Here is a 16,284-nt window from a genome sequence, read left to right on the forward strand (position 1 = left end):
GACCGGTGATTAAGTTATTTAAGTCTTTAAGTTATTTCTAGCTATAAACTTTTATTCCTAACTTAGAATAAAATGTCGAAATTTTTAAGTAAAAATTGTGAAAAAGAAATTCGCCGTTTCTACATATTTCCTTTAAACGATTTAAAAGAAGTTTTTTTTTTAAGTTTTTGAAGTTAAAGATGCTCTGCCCAAAGAGTATTGGTAACAAACGATAAATGCTGGTGACACTAGCGCCAGTTTCCACTATTGCAAGTTACCCATTCTGCTTGGTTCAGCCTATACTGTAAAAACATCCCTTTGGAGACCTCCTCGGCTATTTAAATTATATGTCAACTTATTTGCAAGGTCTTTGGTTACAAATAGAGGTAGATTAAACTGTCCTCGAATGTAATATCTGTTTTCTTATGCTGTACTACGGTTTAATTATTCTATATTACTGTTTCTTCATCAAATCGCTTGATGTTGTCGATCTAAGGTTTTCAACTAATGCTGTAACGGGTAAGAATTTGGAGGACCCCATTGAATCTCCTAAAGATTATACCTTTAACAATCCATTTTCTAAAGATTTTCTTTTCATTTCTGTAATTAGGGGCCGCTGTAACTATTGCAACGGTGCAATTATCTTGCGAATTGTCACTAGTATTATACTTTGCAATATCCTATGAATTGTGAGGCATATTGTAGTATCTGTAATTTCTTGAGGCCCTGGAACTCGAGAAGAAAATGTCCTTTATCTTCGAATTTGAGCCGGCAAATAGAACAAACGTAGGAACCACGAGAATTAAGCACGCGTCTATTATATGCTTTGACCTGAATTCTCATAGGTAGAAAAAATATTTGTAAACTACATTCGTAAGGTATGTGCGAAATCTCAACGAAGTATCCGAGATAGTAGGCCAGGAGAATCATCTCACTCACTGATGTAGAGCGACTGATTGTGGTAATTCAAAAGGCAAAGCAATCCTGATATTTTGTGTTAAATGCATTAAAAATGTCGGGAAACTATCAGAAGAAGCCACTAAAATTGTTTAGGGGTCTCAACTTTGACGAAGGTCGTGACAGAACCCACTCCCAAATGCTAATAGGATGGTTGAGTTTCTACAGATAAGATTTTGCAGCTCCGACAAATATTTACTTCAAGGACATTGGGTAAAATTTTATGGTTAAAATTTTTCATCAAGGAAAATTGACTTTGCTCCTAGATGTAGCAATTCTTTTTTATTATTTTAATTTTAGTATCGTGTAACCACTGCTGATGGATCGAATTCTGGAAAGATCATATTCTTTCAATTTTAGATGCTGATTCACTGCCGTCAAAATTTTTTTTGGTTCCTCCTCGATGTCTGGAATCTGGTCAATTCAGCAGGGAGCAAAGACAAGGTGAACTATCTTGGTGTATGACAGCAGATGGTGTTCCAATCCAAGGGTCGTTAACAAGAGGCTTCGTGCGCTGTGCTGAAAACGGCACAGTGCTTGAGAGACTTTCGCTTGGCCCCATATGCCCATCTCCAGATCAAGCCCCAAAAATCTGTACCACAGAATGTTTGCATGCGTCTTGTCCTGGTCACAAAGATGCTGTTTGTATAGCTGATCCTTGTAATGGATGCAGAACAGCGTTCTATAAGTAAGTAGTCTTCTTGTAATGACCAATAAGAACATTTCCGGCAACTGATGTAAAACATGAGCTAATATGCTTACCATCCGCTGCATCTTATAGATGCATACAAATCAGTAAACCCGTTTATTATCCTTGACGATTGACTTTTGACCAAATCTGAAGCAAAATAGATTTTTTATTATTGCGGCCATTGTGGCTCCAAACCCCTTTCCATGAAAGTAAGAAAAGATAATAACAAAGCAATAGAGGGACAAATCCTTCTCATGTCAAAATCGGTACTGAACGTTTCACAAGTTAAAAAATAGTTAAATGAAAAAGGAAACAAACGTATTTTTGGTTGTCTTACTCGAAACTCCTGTTGCAGTACAAAATTTGTTGACCTCTAAAGCGTCAATGCTGGCCGTTGATTAGTTGACAATTCTTGTCTTTTACGATTTAGCTATTAGCCTATTTAAGCATTCCTGATTTAACACCTCATATTCGAAACAAGAGGGTTTGAATTTCATAAACTATGGGCTTCAGAACGACTGCCAACAGAAAAAAAGCTTGTTTTAGCTGGAATCTTAAAAAGTGAACCAAAAATATCCATTGCGATGTTCATGCTCACCTGTCAATCAAAGAGTGATTGTGATTGTGAATCGATATGACATCGTCATACACCTAACATTGTGCTCTATATAAACAGTTGCTGCACTGCAACGGCTGTAGGAATCTTCTCCACTGTTTGTTTTGAAATAGTTGCCTTGGCAGCTTTTCCTTGTCTTTCTTCCTTTTAGCACGCTCCTTCCCGATTATTGAAAAATCAGGGCTGCTTGGTTATTTGCTCATAAAGTGTAAAGCGAACTGCTGTCTTTTTATAACAGACATAGGCAAATAGCAAATAAAGAAAAGGGAAAAGGAGATACTAACAATAGCAATGTTGATAACATACATTGCAATAGCTAATAGTTGAAAACATTTTAGTTCACTCAGTAAAGATATACCTAATATAACATCAGGAGCAACGGATAGGCTTATTTGAACACCAAGAAAAATGTCAACGTGTGGATTAAAATTAATTCCTTGAGTTTGAATAAGAAGACTCAGCTTAGCGACCATTAAAGTCTAAAAGCCACCACCGCTGATAAAATGTATTTTGATCCTGATGCCCATACATTTTTTTTCTAGTTCTGATGGAGATGAAGTTAGCTGCGAACCCATTTGTTCACAAAAAATTGAGAAAGGCATGTGTAGATCCAGTCTGCAGCGCTGGGGATTTGATCCCAACAGCAGACAGTGTGAAGAATTCTTTTACGGTGGCTGTGGTGGCAACGAGAACAACTTTGATAGCCTTCAAAAATGTCAAGATACCTGCAAAACTATCGATCGTTGTAGCTTACCAAAGAATACTGGTTCGTGCGCTAAAGAGGCTAAAAGATGGTAAGTTTTCATATACTATAATAAAATTACAATAGAACAAATTCAACAAACAAATTAATTACAACAAAAACAATACTACAATAAAATATTAGAAATAGTTTAAAATATGTAAAAACAAAACAGTTAAAAACAAATTCAAACGCAAGTTCTTGTCAAATAAAACGTATAAATTACGAGTCAATCAAATAAGGTCGAGATACAAGTCCAAAGTTAAACGCAGTAAAACAAAATATGGCCAGCAAGAGCTGGCCACTTCCGACTGTAAGAACGCTTCTTAGATTATGCAGGCAATCTCGGATCATCCAGCCTTGAGGGTGATTAAATAAAAAAAAAAAAAAAATTAGTCTTTCAACTGAAAGTAAGGATCAAAGTTTAAACTCAAAACGAACAGAAATTATTCCCTATATGAAGAGGTTGCCCACCCCCTTTTCAATACATTGCTTTTCACGCTAAGTTCTTAACACTTTTATAAAAGTTTCCTATTCTTTCTCGGGAATCCAGACAGGCTGAAAATAGCCTTCAAATAATTTCCCTGGGACATCTCCAGATGCAAAATTGAATTGGCAAAGAGAAAGTGAGACAAATGAAAAGAATTTAGTATAAGAATTCTATCAAATCCCCCAGTGTAGAATTCTCCTCTGGAAAGTTCACCCCCCGAAAATTTTTCTCTCCATGGAAAACTTTCCCTATGGAAACCCACCCCAAGCACAAAATTCCACCTCCCAAAAATGTCTGTATACTTACCAATAGCAAATACTATACGTAAACAATAGGCAAATTTCATAATTTACAGGCCTCCCCGCACGGGCTGTGGGGGGTATGTTACCCCTAAGGACATAGTTATAGGATGTTTCAACTATGCTGAACAAAATCACTATCCCAAAATTTGGATAAGACAACTTTGGGAAAAAAGGGACGTACGAGGGGGGCTAGTCGCCCTCTAATCTCTTTGGTCATTTAAATAGCACACTAGAACTTTTATTTCCGTTCGAAAGCACCCTCTCCCAGTCTTCTAGGATCACAATTTCGTTACGATCACCCCTGAAAAAAAACAACAAAATACAAATAAACACGCATGATCTTTCTTCTGGCAAAAAATGCAACATCCCACATTTTTGTATATAGGAGCTTAAAAATTCTGCAGTAGGATTCTCTGATACGCTGGATATGATGGTGTGATTTTCATCAAGATTCCTGGACTTTTATTGGGCGTTTTCCCCCTTTTTCAAAAATCAGGCAAATTTTCTCAGGCTCGTAGCTTTTGATGGGTAACACTAAATTTGATGAAACTTATATATTTGGAATTAGTATAATACACCGATTCTTTTGCTGTATCAACTGATATCAAATTCTGTTTTATGGCACTTGGTATTAACCAAGTGACATATAGCAATCGCAAATTTTACCGGTCTGTCTGTCTGTTGGCCCCGGTTTTGCTACTTTAGGCACTTCCAGGTAAGCTAGGACGATGAAATTTGGCAAGCGTATCAGGGACCGGACCAGATTAAATTAGAAATAGTTTTTTGTTTTCCCGATTTGACCATCTGGGGTGGAGTGGGGGCCCGGTTAATTCGGAAAAAATAGAAAAAATGAAGTATTTTTAGCTTACGAACGGTTGATCAGATCTTAATGAAGTTTGATGTTTCGAAGGATATCGTGTCTCAGAGCTCTTACTTAATCCCGACCGGATCTGGTGACATTGGGGGAGAGTTCGGAGGGGGAAACCTAAAATCTGGGAAAACGCTTAGAGTGGAGGGATCGGAATGAAAATTGGTGGGGAAAATAAGCACAGGTCTTAGATACATGATTGAAATAAACTAGAACGGATGCGCTCTCTTTGGATAGTTGGGGGGGAAGGGTTAATTGTGAAAAATTAGGAAAAATGAGGTATTTTTAACTTACGAATGGGTGATCGGATCTGAACGAAATTTGATATTTAGAAGGATATTGTGTCTCAAAGCTCTTATTTCAAATCCTGACCGGATCTGGTGACATTGGGGGGAGTTTGGGGGGAACCTAAAATCAGTGAAAACGCTTAGAGTGGAGGGATCGAGATGAAACTTGGTGGGGAAAATGAGCAGAAGTCTTAGATACGTGATTTACATAATTGGAACGGATCCGTTCTCTTTGGAGGAGCTGGGGGGTGTTATTTTGGAAAAATTAGAAAAATTGGGGTATTTTTAACTTAAGAACGGGTGACCGGATCTTAATGAAATTTGATGCTTAGAAGGAATTCATGTCTCAGAGCTCTTATTTCAAATCCCGACCAGATCTGTTGACGTTGGGTGGAGTTGGAGGGGGAAATCGGAAATATTGGGAAACGCTTATAGTGGAGGAATCGGGATGAAGCTTGGAGGATAGAATAAGCAAATGTCGTAGATACGTGATTGACGTAACCGCACTGGATTCTCTCTCATTGGGGGAGTTGGGGGGAGGGGTTCAGTGCTTTGGCGAGTTTGGTGCTTCTGGACGTGCTAGGACGATGAAAATTGGTAGGTGTGTCAGGGAGCTGCACGAATTGACTTGATAAAGTTGTTTTCCCAGATTCGACCATCTGGGGGGCTAAAGGGAGAGGAAACCTTAGAAAAAAATGAGGTATTTATAACTTACGAGTGGGTGATCAGATCTTAATGAATTTTGATATTTAAAAGGACATCGTGACTCAGAGCTCTTATTTTAAATCCCGACCGGCATTAAGCCTCTGATTTTCCTTTTAAATCAATCTGTTGATTCTTAGAATTTTGTTAGAGCTCATACCATATGAGCTCTTGGCTTTTAGCTCTTCTGGCCTCGTCACAAGTGCCCTATGAGCTCTTAGCTCTTATGAGCTTACAGTTCGTTACCACAAAATGTTTGATTACACACACAAAAACTGTTAAAGATGAAGATTGTGGATGGAGACTGGGGAAAGTAGTATAGTAAGGTTTTCTCGCTTAATTTAAGAACGTAAGGGAGACCAAATAGAATCGATTAACATGGCACTAAAGGAAATAAATGGAATAAAATAACATAGAATTATTCAATGGAATAAAATTATTCTTTCGTTTTAGGTTTTATAATTCAGGAAGCCAAAAATGCGAGGAATTCATATATACCGGCTGTGGTGGAAATGCAAATAACTTCTTAACCAAAGAGGAATGTGAAATGACATGTCCAGATTTAGTCATGTGTCCTAAACTGCCTAATGTAAATGGAGAAATACCCATATGCAGTCGAAGTGAAGTCTGCGAGAAAGAAGGGTGTCCAGATGAAGACGTCGTTTGCACTGTAGATCCCTGCACTTGTGCTCCAATTTTCAAAAATAGAAAAGGCAAAAGAGTGAGTTTAATACCACTGCTTTTCTAGGCTTCTAGATGATAATCACACCCGTCCACTTAGCAAGATAAAAATTAAAGCCTTTTATCCCCCGGAAAACCATTTAGACTGAACGATGGAACTGTTTAATCCTACTTCAAACATCACGCCAACTCTTAACATTATTACTCGGCTAAGATTAGTATGTGGCTGTTTTCCCGATTTTAACTTTATGGAGCGAACTAGCTCTTGCTTTGCTCCGTTTTTGTTACGGATATAACGTTTTACTGTTTTGTTCTTTTTTTTGGAAATATTTACTATTTTATTAGGCTTATGATAGTAACCGTGACATTATATTAACAAATTTTAAAAACTTTGAAGGGCACACACCCCTTGCAATTGTCGCTTCCTCGATAAGATATTGCGAAGCACATTTGTTTCCCTGGATCTTTTTATCGCAATCCTATTTTTTCATATTTCTTCTTCTCTTTAAAACAAATAGCCCTTAAGGATAAATATCATTACGTAAGTAGATTTTAGTAGCAGCTTACACATGGCTCTTTTTCATAGTTTTTTTTTTTTTTTGCCATTCCTCGGAAAATCAGTGGATTCCTTAAACCATTAGCATCAATGTCATTTCGAAAATAAAGAAACGGCAAAGTAAATAAGGGAAAGAATGTAAAATACCAAATGTATAACACTAAGTCTAAAAGCGTAAAAATATAAAAGTATAAACATTATAAAAGTATAAAGATCATGGCCATTACTTTGAATTCCCCCTTCTTTTAGTTAAATTTAAACGCACCTTTTTTTTGTTTCTTACTGTATATTCTCAGAATAAATCCTTTAATACTCCACTTTGGCTGTTTTTTTTTTCTTGCTCATATTTTAAAAGGGAGTTCAATAGTTTTATTTTCTTGTGTTAAAACAGATAAAAAAATGAACATGTTTTAGTCCTCTTCTGAGGAGTAATCTATTTACGAAAATCTATTTACAGTCTTAACTCAGGAGCCTATTAAAGTGCTCTTAACTCTATGTTCAGTGAACCCTTTGCCAAGCCTTTTTTATGTGAAATATTCGCAAAAGTTCAAGACTTTTGCGTATATTTTTTGTGTTGGAACATCAGAGGCTATGATAGAAGGACGGAGGTTCAGTCTTTGTCCAATTCTATCTAGTACCGTCAAAATTACATTGCACAAATTTAGGCTTTATTGAACCATTTACAGAACCACCCCTGTATCAACCACGCAAACCCCTTGCTGTATAAATCATGCGAAGACCCTTGGCATTTCAAAACCTTTTTTTAGCACTGAAGCTGGGAGTCCCGGACATGGGGCCGAAATATTCGGATTTTTTTTTTTTTAGTGTTGTATGTTTTTTTTTCACTGCTTTGTTGAAATTAAAACCCATTTTTCTTGATTAATTATTCGTAATACTGGAAATAAGTAAATATGAATTAGGTTAAGACCACTTTCACGATGTACCACCGCAAAGTTACGCATTACCTTGGCAAAGTTGAAACCAGTTCAAGTTCAGGTTCTTTAATAATCAATAATTTTTTCACAAAACTATCAATTTATGACCCACAGTGAGATGGCTTAGAGTGAACTAAATCGGACACCCTAAGCCATCTAAAGTTAGGAACACGAGAAATAATAATAAGTTGGCAGTTTAGATGATCTATGCTTAACTTATCAGCAAACGAAAAATATTCACATTTAGCAACAGTCAGCGAAAACCCAATTCTTTCAAGACAAGATCGCTCCGTATTAATACTCCCTGCTAGACCAACTTCAAACTGACTAATAAGAGGCAGGTCATCGAAAATTCGTCATATCCGAGATTAGACACAACCGAGAACCCAGAAAAATAAGTAGGAAATATTATATGCTCGAAAAAACGTTAAATGAACTTGCACTGAAAATGTAGGGAGATTTGAATTCTACTATTGTACTAGGGTAATTCTACTAGGGTACTTCAAACTAACTAATAAGAGACAGGTCATCAAAAATTCGTCAAATCCGAGATTAGACACAACCGAGAACCTAGAAAAATAAGTAGGAAATATTTTATGCTCGAAAAAGCGTTAAATAAACATGCACTGATAATGTAGGGATATTTGAATTTTACTAGAGTACTAGGGTAATTCTACTAGGGTGCTGTATGTGGTCCTTTTGGTTCTTTACTGCTGATTCACCTACATAAAATTCTCGAAGATGTATTTCTATTAATATTTCTATTGTCCTTCAGGCGTGTCCTTGTCCAACATGATTATAAGCAACATGTAAACTTGTTGTAGAAAGAATCTTTTAGTCAGTGCTCAATTCCCATAACATATTTTGTAATCAAATCTTTCTGTGGATGTTTTGGGCTTTATTTATTGTGAGGCTACAAGAGGCCAACAAAATGTTTAATCATTCACAAAAAGCTTTATTCCTAGGTCAATTGTCCATTCCACAGTGAAAGTGGTGAAAATTATCAGTCCGATGTCCCAATTCCGAATGAAATAATGCGGAGTGGCAACATGCCATTAATGAAAATTATTCCAGCAGAAGTAGTAACCGAAACTGCTGAAGAAAAAATGATGCGAGACAAAAGTAAGAAAATTGAAACTGAGGTCATTCGAATGTACAATCCTGCTAAAGAGTTTGTAGTTCGATCTGATCAGAAGAAAATCGGAAAGCTGACAAAACAAAAGAAGCCAAAAGCTATGAATTTAGATGTCACAGCAGTCATGACGAGGTGCAAGAAAATGAGGCAAAAGATGGTGGAAGAAAAGAGCTCTTTTGTGGTTGACTGTGATAAACAAGGAAGGTGATTATTTAGAATTAGTTAACCATATTATAAACAATTTATAATTATTTAACCATTGAGCAGGATTTTTAATTTTTCTTTTTTCTTACCCAGCTGGAACAACCTGGATTAGTTCTGAGTGGTTTCCTAGAGTCATCATTTAGGAAATATATGTATTTTTAATTTGATAAATTGCTAATTCAATATTCTATTTTTGTCTAATAGTCCAATGTTTCTTATTTAAAATTCTAGTCAAAGAAGTGATTAGCCATTTACAACTGTAACAATCTATAATCACTTTAGTTGAAAAACAGGATTGATTATCATTGAAACGAAAGATTTTTCGTATATAAAACAGTGATTCCAATTCAAATTTTTTTGTTGGGAGGAGGGAAGAGACAGGAGAGCTTGAAACAAATAACTTATTGGAGATCAGAGCATAGTGAAACCAACATTGCAGAACAAAATTATGTAAGTTTCTTCGGTATTTTTACACGAAGGCTCGCTACTCCTTCAATGCCTTACGAAAGACATGTTTGAACCTCAGTTCACAGAGCCTCTATATTATTGCTCTATAACAAGTTCCATTTAAAAAAGAACCTAAATATATTCTTGGAATAACAACGAAGCAAAAAAAATCGTATTTATACTGCTGTAAAAAAACCTTTCACTTTTTTTCTGTGAATTTTTTTATCTTAAGCGGAGGGAATACTCTAGCTCTCCCCTGATGACACTCTTGATTAGGAACAAAGCGAACAGTCTATTACAGTTTTAAAAGTATAGTCTGAGCTCCTTATGAGCCCAGCCATATAAATTAGCTCCTTATGAACAAACTAAATTTTAATTTAGTAGGAAATCTGTAGCTGCTAAGACATACGAATTTAAGCTGATATAGACTCGATATTTCTGTGGCATCTTTACAGTCATGTTTTATCTTTTGTTTACTTTTAACATTGAACTTTGTTAACTTCATCAAACATTTATTTATCACAGATAGCAGGAAACGTTGATCTTTGAAAATCCTATTAAGTGACATTTTTCTTTATAATTTAAACACAAGCTTTGAAAAGCACTCTGTGTTCGTAGAACTAGATCTTTTATTTATAAATTTAAGGAGAAATGATAACAATTACCAATATTTATGTAACAATAAAAAAAATTAATAAGTGACTTGCACAAATACATAATATACTTTTAAAATACACAATGAGATAATATTTGCCTTTTAAAGGATTTGATTTCTTATCTGTTAGTTATTTTGACAAAATGTTGACAAAATTTTAAAATATCTTTCAAGTTTTTTCTAGTCAGTGATATGGAAAAAGATTACGTAATATTAAGTTCAATTATCTACAAAATGTTTAATTTGGTTAATATTTAATGACTATCATGTTGCTTTTAATTGCTAGGCTAAACTAGAAGTTTTAAATTTTCAACAATATTGTATTGCTGATCCATATTTAGCACATCACAGTCTTTTTTTTGGGAGGGGGGAATAATTAACTGGAATATAAATGCTGTTTTCTTTTTATTAGCCTTTCAGTTCTCTTTTGCAAATACAATAATCGTAGTCTCCTCAAATTTGTGCTTATACGCTAGAAAAATGTTAAATTAGTATTATTTTTAGACGTGTATTTAAAAGATTTGTTCAGTAAATCTTCGAGGAACACCAGAGAATAATAGTCTTAATCAGTTCTAACATTTAGAGTCAGTGTACTGACGTCGTTTGGTCATTTTTGTTTAGAAAATTCGTCGTCTTCTATTGCAACTTAGCGTAACTGTAATGCATATGAATAATATATAATAGCTTATTTTACAGCTTCTCATTTTAAAAGACAATTTTCAAAAGGAAGCAATAATTTTCGGAGTTCGAAATCCAGCATGCTGGCTTTAGTAGCTATCACCCTTCCTTCTATTTGACTCTATTAAAGGAATTTTCATACTCCAAGATAATAAATTTCCTAAAACTTTTACTAAATACAAGTATTCTCGTCGGCCTATATTTCCACGTCTTGATATCAAATTTTGAGATGAAGTTCCTGTTTTCAGCTTTGTCTTCAAGGTCAATTAAGAACGAAACTTACGGAATTTGTAAGCAACTGTTAGTTGTTACCTATACCAATATTAAAACACAGTTGACCAATCTCTGAATTTGCAAGGTGTAAATAACAGTTGTACACTGTAATGGTCTGCTAGATTTGATTTCTATCATACTCCGAACTTGTTTCATCGCTGACACTATTTTCTGCAGGTTTGCTCCGACTCAGTGTTATATGGGAACGCCATCGGTTTGCTGGTGTGTTGATGAAAGTGGTAACCAGTTGAAGGACACAACTATGTTCATGAGCGGAAATAGAACTTGCCACTATGTTCCAGTGAAAGCAGTGAATGTTTCCCTCTCCATACCAATGCATGACAGTTAGTTTTATTCTTATATTTATTTTAATTTATTATTTGATCTTTTGTTTTGTCTTGGTGTTTCGCTGGAAAAAGTAAAGATAAAATAAAAAGTTAAAATTCTTGATTTGATACTTTCCTGGAAAGGTATCTAAATAAAACTTTTACCAGATATTATCCATTTTGACTGGTAATATGAAAAGTGGTAATGGAAATTCAACTTAAGTTAGGTAATGATGTTTCTTTAAATCCAGGACTTACACACTTGATAACTTATGCACAAATTGCATTAAAAATGCTCTAACTTATTATATAACCGAAACCAGTAACCAAATACGGTTAACCTGTATCAAAGATCAACAGGGCTAGCTAACAAAGAAGCAAGGCACGCTTTAAAACTTGCTCCTGGCAGGGTTTTTTCTGGAGGTTTGGACTGTTTTATTCTTGGTTTTCGTCTTAGTTATCTCGTTTTTATTGGAATTTTAGTTGTCTATTGTTTTTATTCACTTGTATTGCTAAAGACGGCTTTTAGATATATAGCCTATATGCACAATTAGTTTCTTCTATAATTTACTGTTTTTAAAATTCTTTATTGAATTATACTCATTATTATTTGTTGTTTTTTTTATGAGATCGTCGTCAAATACTTCTTGAATAAGCATAAAATATTTTTTATAAAAAATGTCAATTGAGAATATAGTTGAATATGCTTTTACTATTATTTTTCAATAGTTATGTGTTAACTTCAGCACTTAGAAAAAGACTGATCTAATAAACTTCTCCAGTAGAAATTCATCAACATTTTAATACCTATATCCAACTTGATATTTGGATCAAAGGCCGTATCCAGGGAGCGGGGTTACCAGGTTTGAACTCCAGCCCAAAATTTTGTGTCCAACTCGTAGAAAAGTAGCAAAAATGCATATAAACAAATTTTGTTTTGTAAAGTTTTTGTAGTCCCCCCCCCCGAAAAAAGTAATGCCCCCCCCCCGAAAAAAGTAATGCCCTTCCAAAAAAACCTCTCCCCGAACAAAATTCTGATACGATAAGTATCGCTAATAAACAGATATTTAGCTAATATGATGTCTGAATGGATATTGAGATGGCTTCAATAAAATTTTTTAATTTTGAGCGAAGCTTCTGTCCTTATTGACTTGCAAAACTCTATAAATTGATATCCGCTAAGCCATCTATCTTATGAAATATTCATCTTTTGTGACATCTCCAATTGACCCATTTTCTTTTTAGTGAAATGGGTATTGCAATAACCAAGATCGATATTTGTAGTAATATCTCAGTTTTGACAAAACCCAACTGGAAACAGCCTGCCTTGTCTGTTTTTTTTTTTTATATAGATTTTTAAGCTTTTAAACATGACCTTTTTTGTACAGGTTCGATAAAAATTAAAAAACATACTAGTGAGCAATTGACCGTACATTGTTAATCGGAAGAGTTCAAAATAGATTTGATTTTAGACTATGTTTCAACTAAATGCCAAGATTCACGGGATCGAAACTTGAATGTCTTTGAAAGATAGTTGGTATTTTAGGTATAGTTAGTCCGCGGAGCATAAAAAAAAAAATATTTTTACAGATGTTTTAACACCTATATCTTTGTGCTTTTGTCCTTTTGGGCTCATGTGCTTTTTTGCGTTAATTAGCACAATTACCCTTTTGAAAAAATGATTAACTTGATATTCCGTAAAGTGCAATGAAAAAAACACCAGGAAAAATAGATAAAAACAATATATTTATTACATTGTTATAATTCATTTAATGATTTTGCTTTGCAATGTTAGATGGTGTTAGCTCTTTTTCTTAAAGCGAAACATAACTTTTTCTACTCTGGGACTCACACAGCTTCACTAAAGTTTCCCAAAAATAATTATACCCTAAAGTTATTCCCGCTTACACAGAAATTTAACTTTATGATTTTACGGCAATTTTTTTTTACAAAATAACTTGAATTAATCAGACGTAGATCTGGAAAAAAACTACCTTCTTGAGCATTTTAATGCTCAAAACCTCTTGATAAGTTGGTCTTATATCAAATGGTTTTGTTAGTCTAACCCTTACTTTTTTATTAAGTAAAATATTCAAACAATGTAGTTTCTATTAGTCTATTTGAAATTTCTCAAAAGTCTTCTGCTATTGGCTAAACTTTGTTTATTTTCTTGAAAAACTTAAATAAAGCTAAACATTTTTCGGACTATAATGAAGTTAACAAATTCATGGAAGGAAAACGGTTTATTAACTTTGTGGACAGTTTTATTAACTCTATTGATGCCGTGACAGCCGTCCATTATTGTTAGTTTCCGTTTTATTTGAATACTTTTCAATTAAATAGTAGTTGTAATTGTAGATGTCATTCGCGATTTTTTTCAAGAAAGTTTGTGCAAATACTGTCTTGAAGCTTTATTAAGACATTTCAAATTGGCTTTTGAATGGACGACATTCTCTACATTCCCTGATTGAATTGTTAAAAAAAAAATATTTTGACCGTCAATTGGTATGCTATCTAAATTACGTTGAGACTTTGATTCAGAGAAAGAATCCCAAAGTATAGAAAATAGGCTGAATAACCTGGTTATTTAACCTGAAAGAAAAGAAACCAGAAATTCTGAAGATTTAAGTCAATGATTATTATTCGTTTTTGCTAGCCAATGCATGGAAAATCATTCACTAAAGTTTAACTTCAGATTTGCAATGTTTTGCAATGCTGGGTAAACTTTAAAATACCTTCCTGGGACATAATTTAGCCTGTAGACCCGTCCCTGAAAGTTTTATTTTGCCAGAATCTCATTATCCTTTAGTTACAAGTTGCTCTAAACTAGATTACAAACGGGAATCTGGACTTAAGGAATTGATGGTGTCATAACAATCAAGCGATCCAAATCGTACATGAAAAAGGCCTTAGATGACGCCTATGTAACCTGTGAATGGAATAAATCGGGGTGAAATTATACCATTAATGTCAAGCAATCCTTAAACAAGACGGATATTTCTCGAAAAAATTTTGAGAAAGGCTATTTTGTCACCTGAGCTCAATAACACCCTTTTGTTTCTTTCTTGGATTTTTTTATCATCTGCTCTAGTATTGCTTTTTTCACGTTTCTAATTAAATTGGACAGAAAAAAAGTGACAAAAAGCAACTTACAGTATTTAAAAACATCATTATATTAATGTATGTGGACTAGGATGGAATTTAATCTTGGGCCAGCAATTTTGTAGTCTAATTTTATTTCTTAACTCCAATGCTGTTAATTTTTTCCCGGTGAAATTTTCGACGGAGTTAGAGAATCATCCATTTTCAAACCTTGAGTGTTAGAAATTTATTGAAACTACTTATTTTCTTCCGCAAAATATCTTAAAATTAAAGAAAATATTTCAGATCAAGAAAAACTGTTTTTTTTTATTCTGATTACGTCTTTCTCGTTTTTGTCTGTGAAATATGAGTATCTTATTCTTGCTTCATTTTTAATACTCCTCACCATCGACCGAAATAGTTTAATCTCTTAATAATTATTTGTCACTCTTCAGATTTCGGATTAATTCACTCTTCACTATAGCTTAGAAATTTCCGAACGAAAAATTGAGCCCTCAAAACCCCTCCCCTGCTCTACAGCTAAATCATTGAGTCCTCTGACTGTCTTTTGGCCATAAATTAACTTTTGTCAACCAGTGTAACATATTTGAGCTGCAAATAGACGAGAATAAAACAAAAGTGATGAGGTTCAAGCCTCTGAAACTTGATCTCTCCTGTATCTCTCCTCGATCTCACCAGGGTACCTAGTTATCTCGACCAAAGCTATGCTTGGTGTCACTTTTATCTCAGACAGCTCCATCAGCCCCATGTCACAAACTTAGGAAAGAAAGGAATTTATGCCTTAAGATCATTGGCTACTTTGCGACGCCTGGGGTTTTCTGCAATTCAACTCAGACCGGCATACTGATGTCATGTGGGGCACTCAGAGTGACAAATTGATGTCATGTGGGGCACTCAGAGTGGCATATTGATGTCATGTGGGGCACTCAGAGTGGCATATTGGTGTCATGTGGGGCACTCAGAGTGGCATATTGGTGTCATGCGGGGCACTCAGAGTGGCATATTGGTGTCATGTGGGGCACTCAGAGTGGCATATTGGTGTCATGTGGGGCACTCAGAGTGGCATATTGGTGTCATGTGGGGCACTCACAGTGGCATATTGGTGTCGGGGCACTCAGAGTTGCATATTGGTGTCTTGTGTGGCCATTACTCGAGTACTTATGTCAGATCTGGGGCCATCAAGTGCACAGTGCAGGATACCTCAGCTGTGACATTCAAACTGCACAGAAACATGCTGAAAAAATCATATTCGGGCAAATTATACGTCTTATGATTCTGCTCAAGAGTTTCTAAAAATCTCTCTTTCCATGAGCGTATATACGAAACTATCCTCAAGTTTGGACACTCACTACTCGCTAGTTAGAAGCATTGTTTGTTTCTGCCACATCCATATACAAAGCGTCTGTCTACCCGAAGCAGGAATAAAATCGAACTGTTGAGATGCCGTAGCAACCTTTTTTAATGCATTCTTTTTGCTCCTTTTTTTTTGTTATTACATTTAATAGTTCGTAATTTGTTGACCCAATGTTGTAAAAAATAGCGTAATTTGGTCGTCGCCAAAGCCACAATTATGAAAGCTGTTTTTATTTTAAAAAATTTGAATCTCAAATCATTGGTTCTTAAATAAACACATCCGTTCTTTTTCAGTTGATATAATT

At 34.9% G+C, this 16,284-nt stretch overlaps 1 protein-coding gene across 1 annotated transcript in view; it reads left to right on the forward strand.

The window, feature by feature from the left end:
- LOC136029706 (uncharacterized) overlaps positions 1-16,284 on the forward strand; it is a gene marked incomplete in the record, with an annotated part of 113,871 nt that overhangs the window by 94,728 nt on the left and 2,859 nt on the right. The window contains 5 exon segments of the mRNA XM_065708209.1: positions 1,255-1,624; positions 2,786-3,037; positions 6,088-6,355; positions 8,772-9,145; positions 11,376-11,542. Of these exon segments, the coding sequence (XP_065564281.1) occupies positions 1,255-1,624; positions 2,786-3,037; positions 6,088-6,355; positions 8,772-9,145; positions 11,376-11,542 (1,431 nt within the window).

This window comes from Artemia franciscana, chromosome 7 (assembly GCF_032884065.1).
Source record: "Artemia franciscana chromosome 7, ASM3288406v1, whole genome shotgun sequence".
Taxonomy (NCBI): Eukaryota; Metazoa; Arthropoda; class Branchiopoda; order Anostraca; family Artemiidae; genus Artemia; species Artemia franciscana.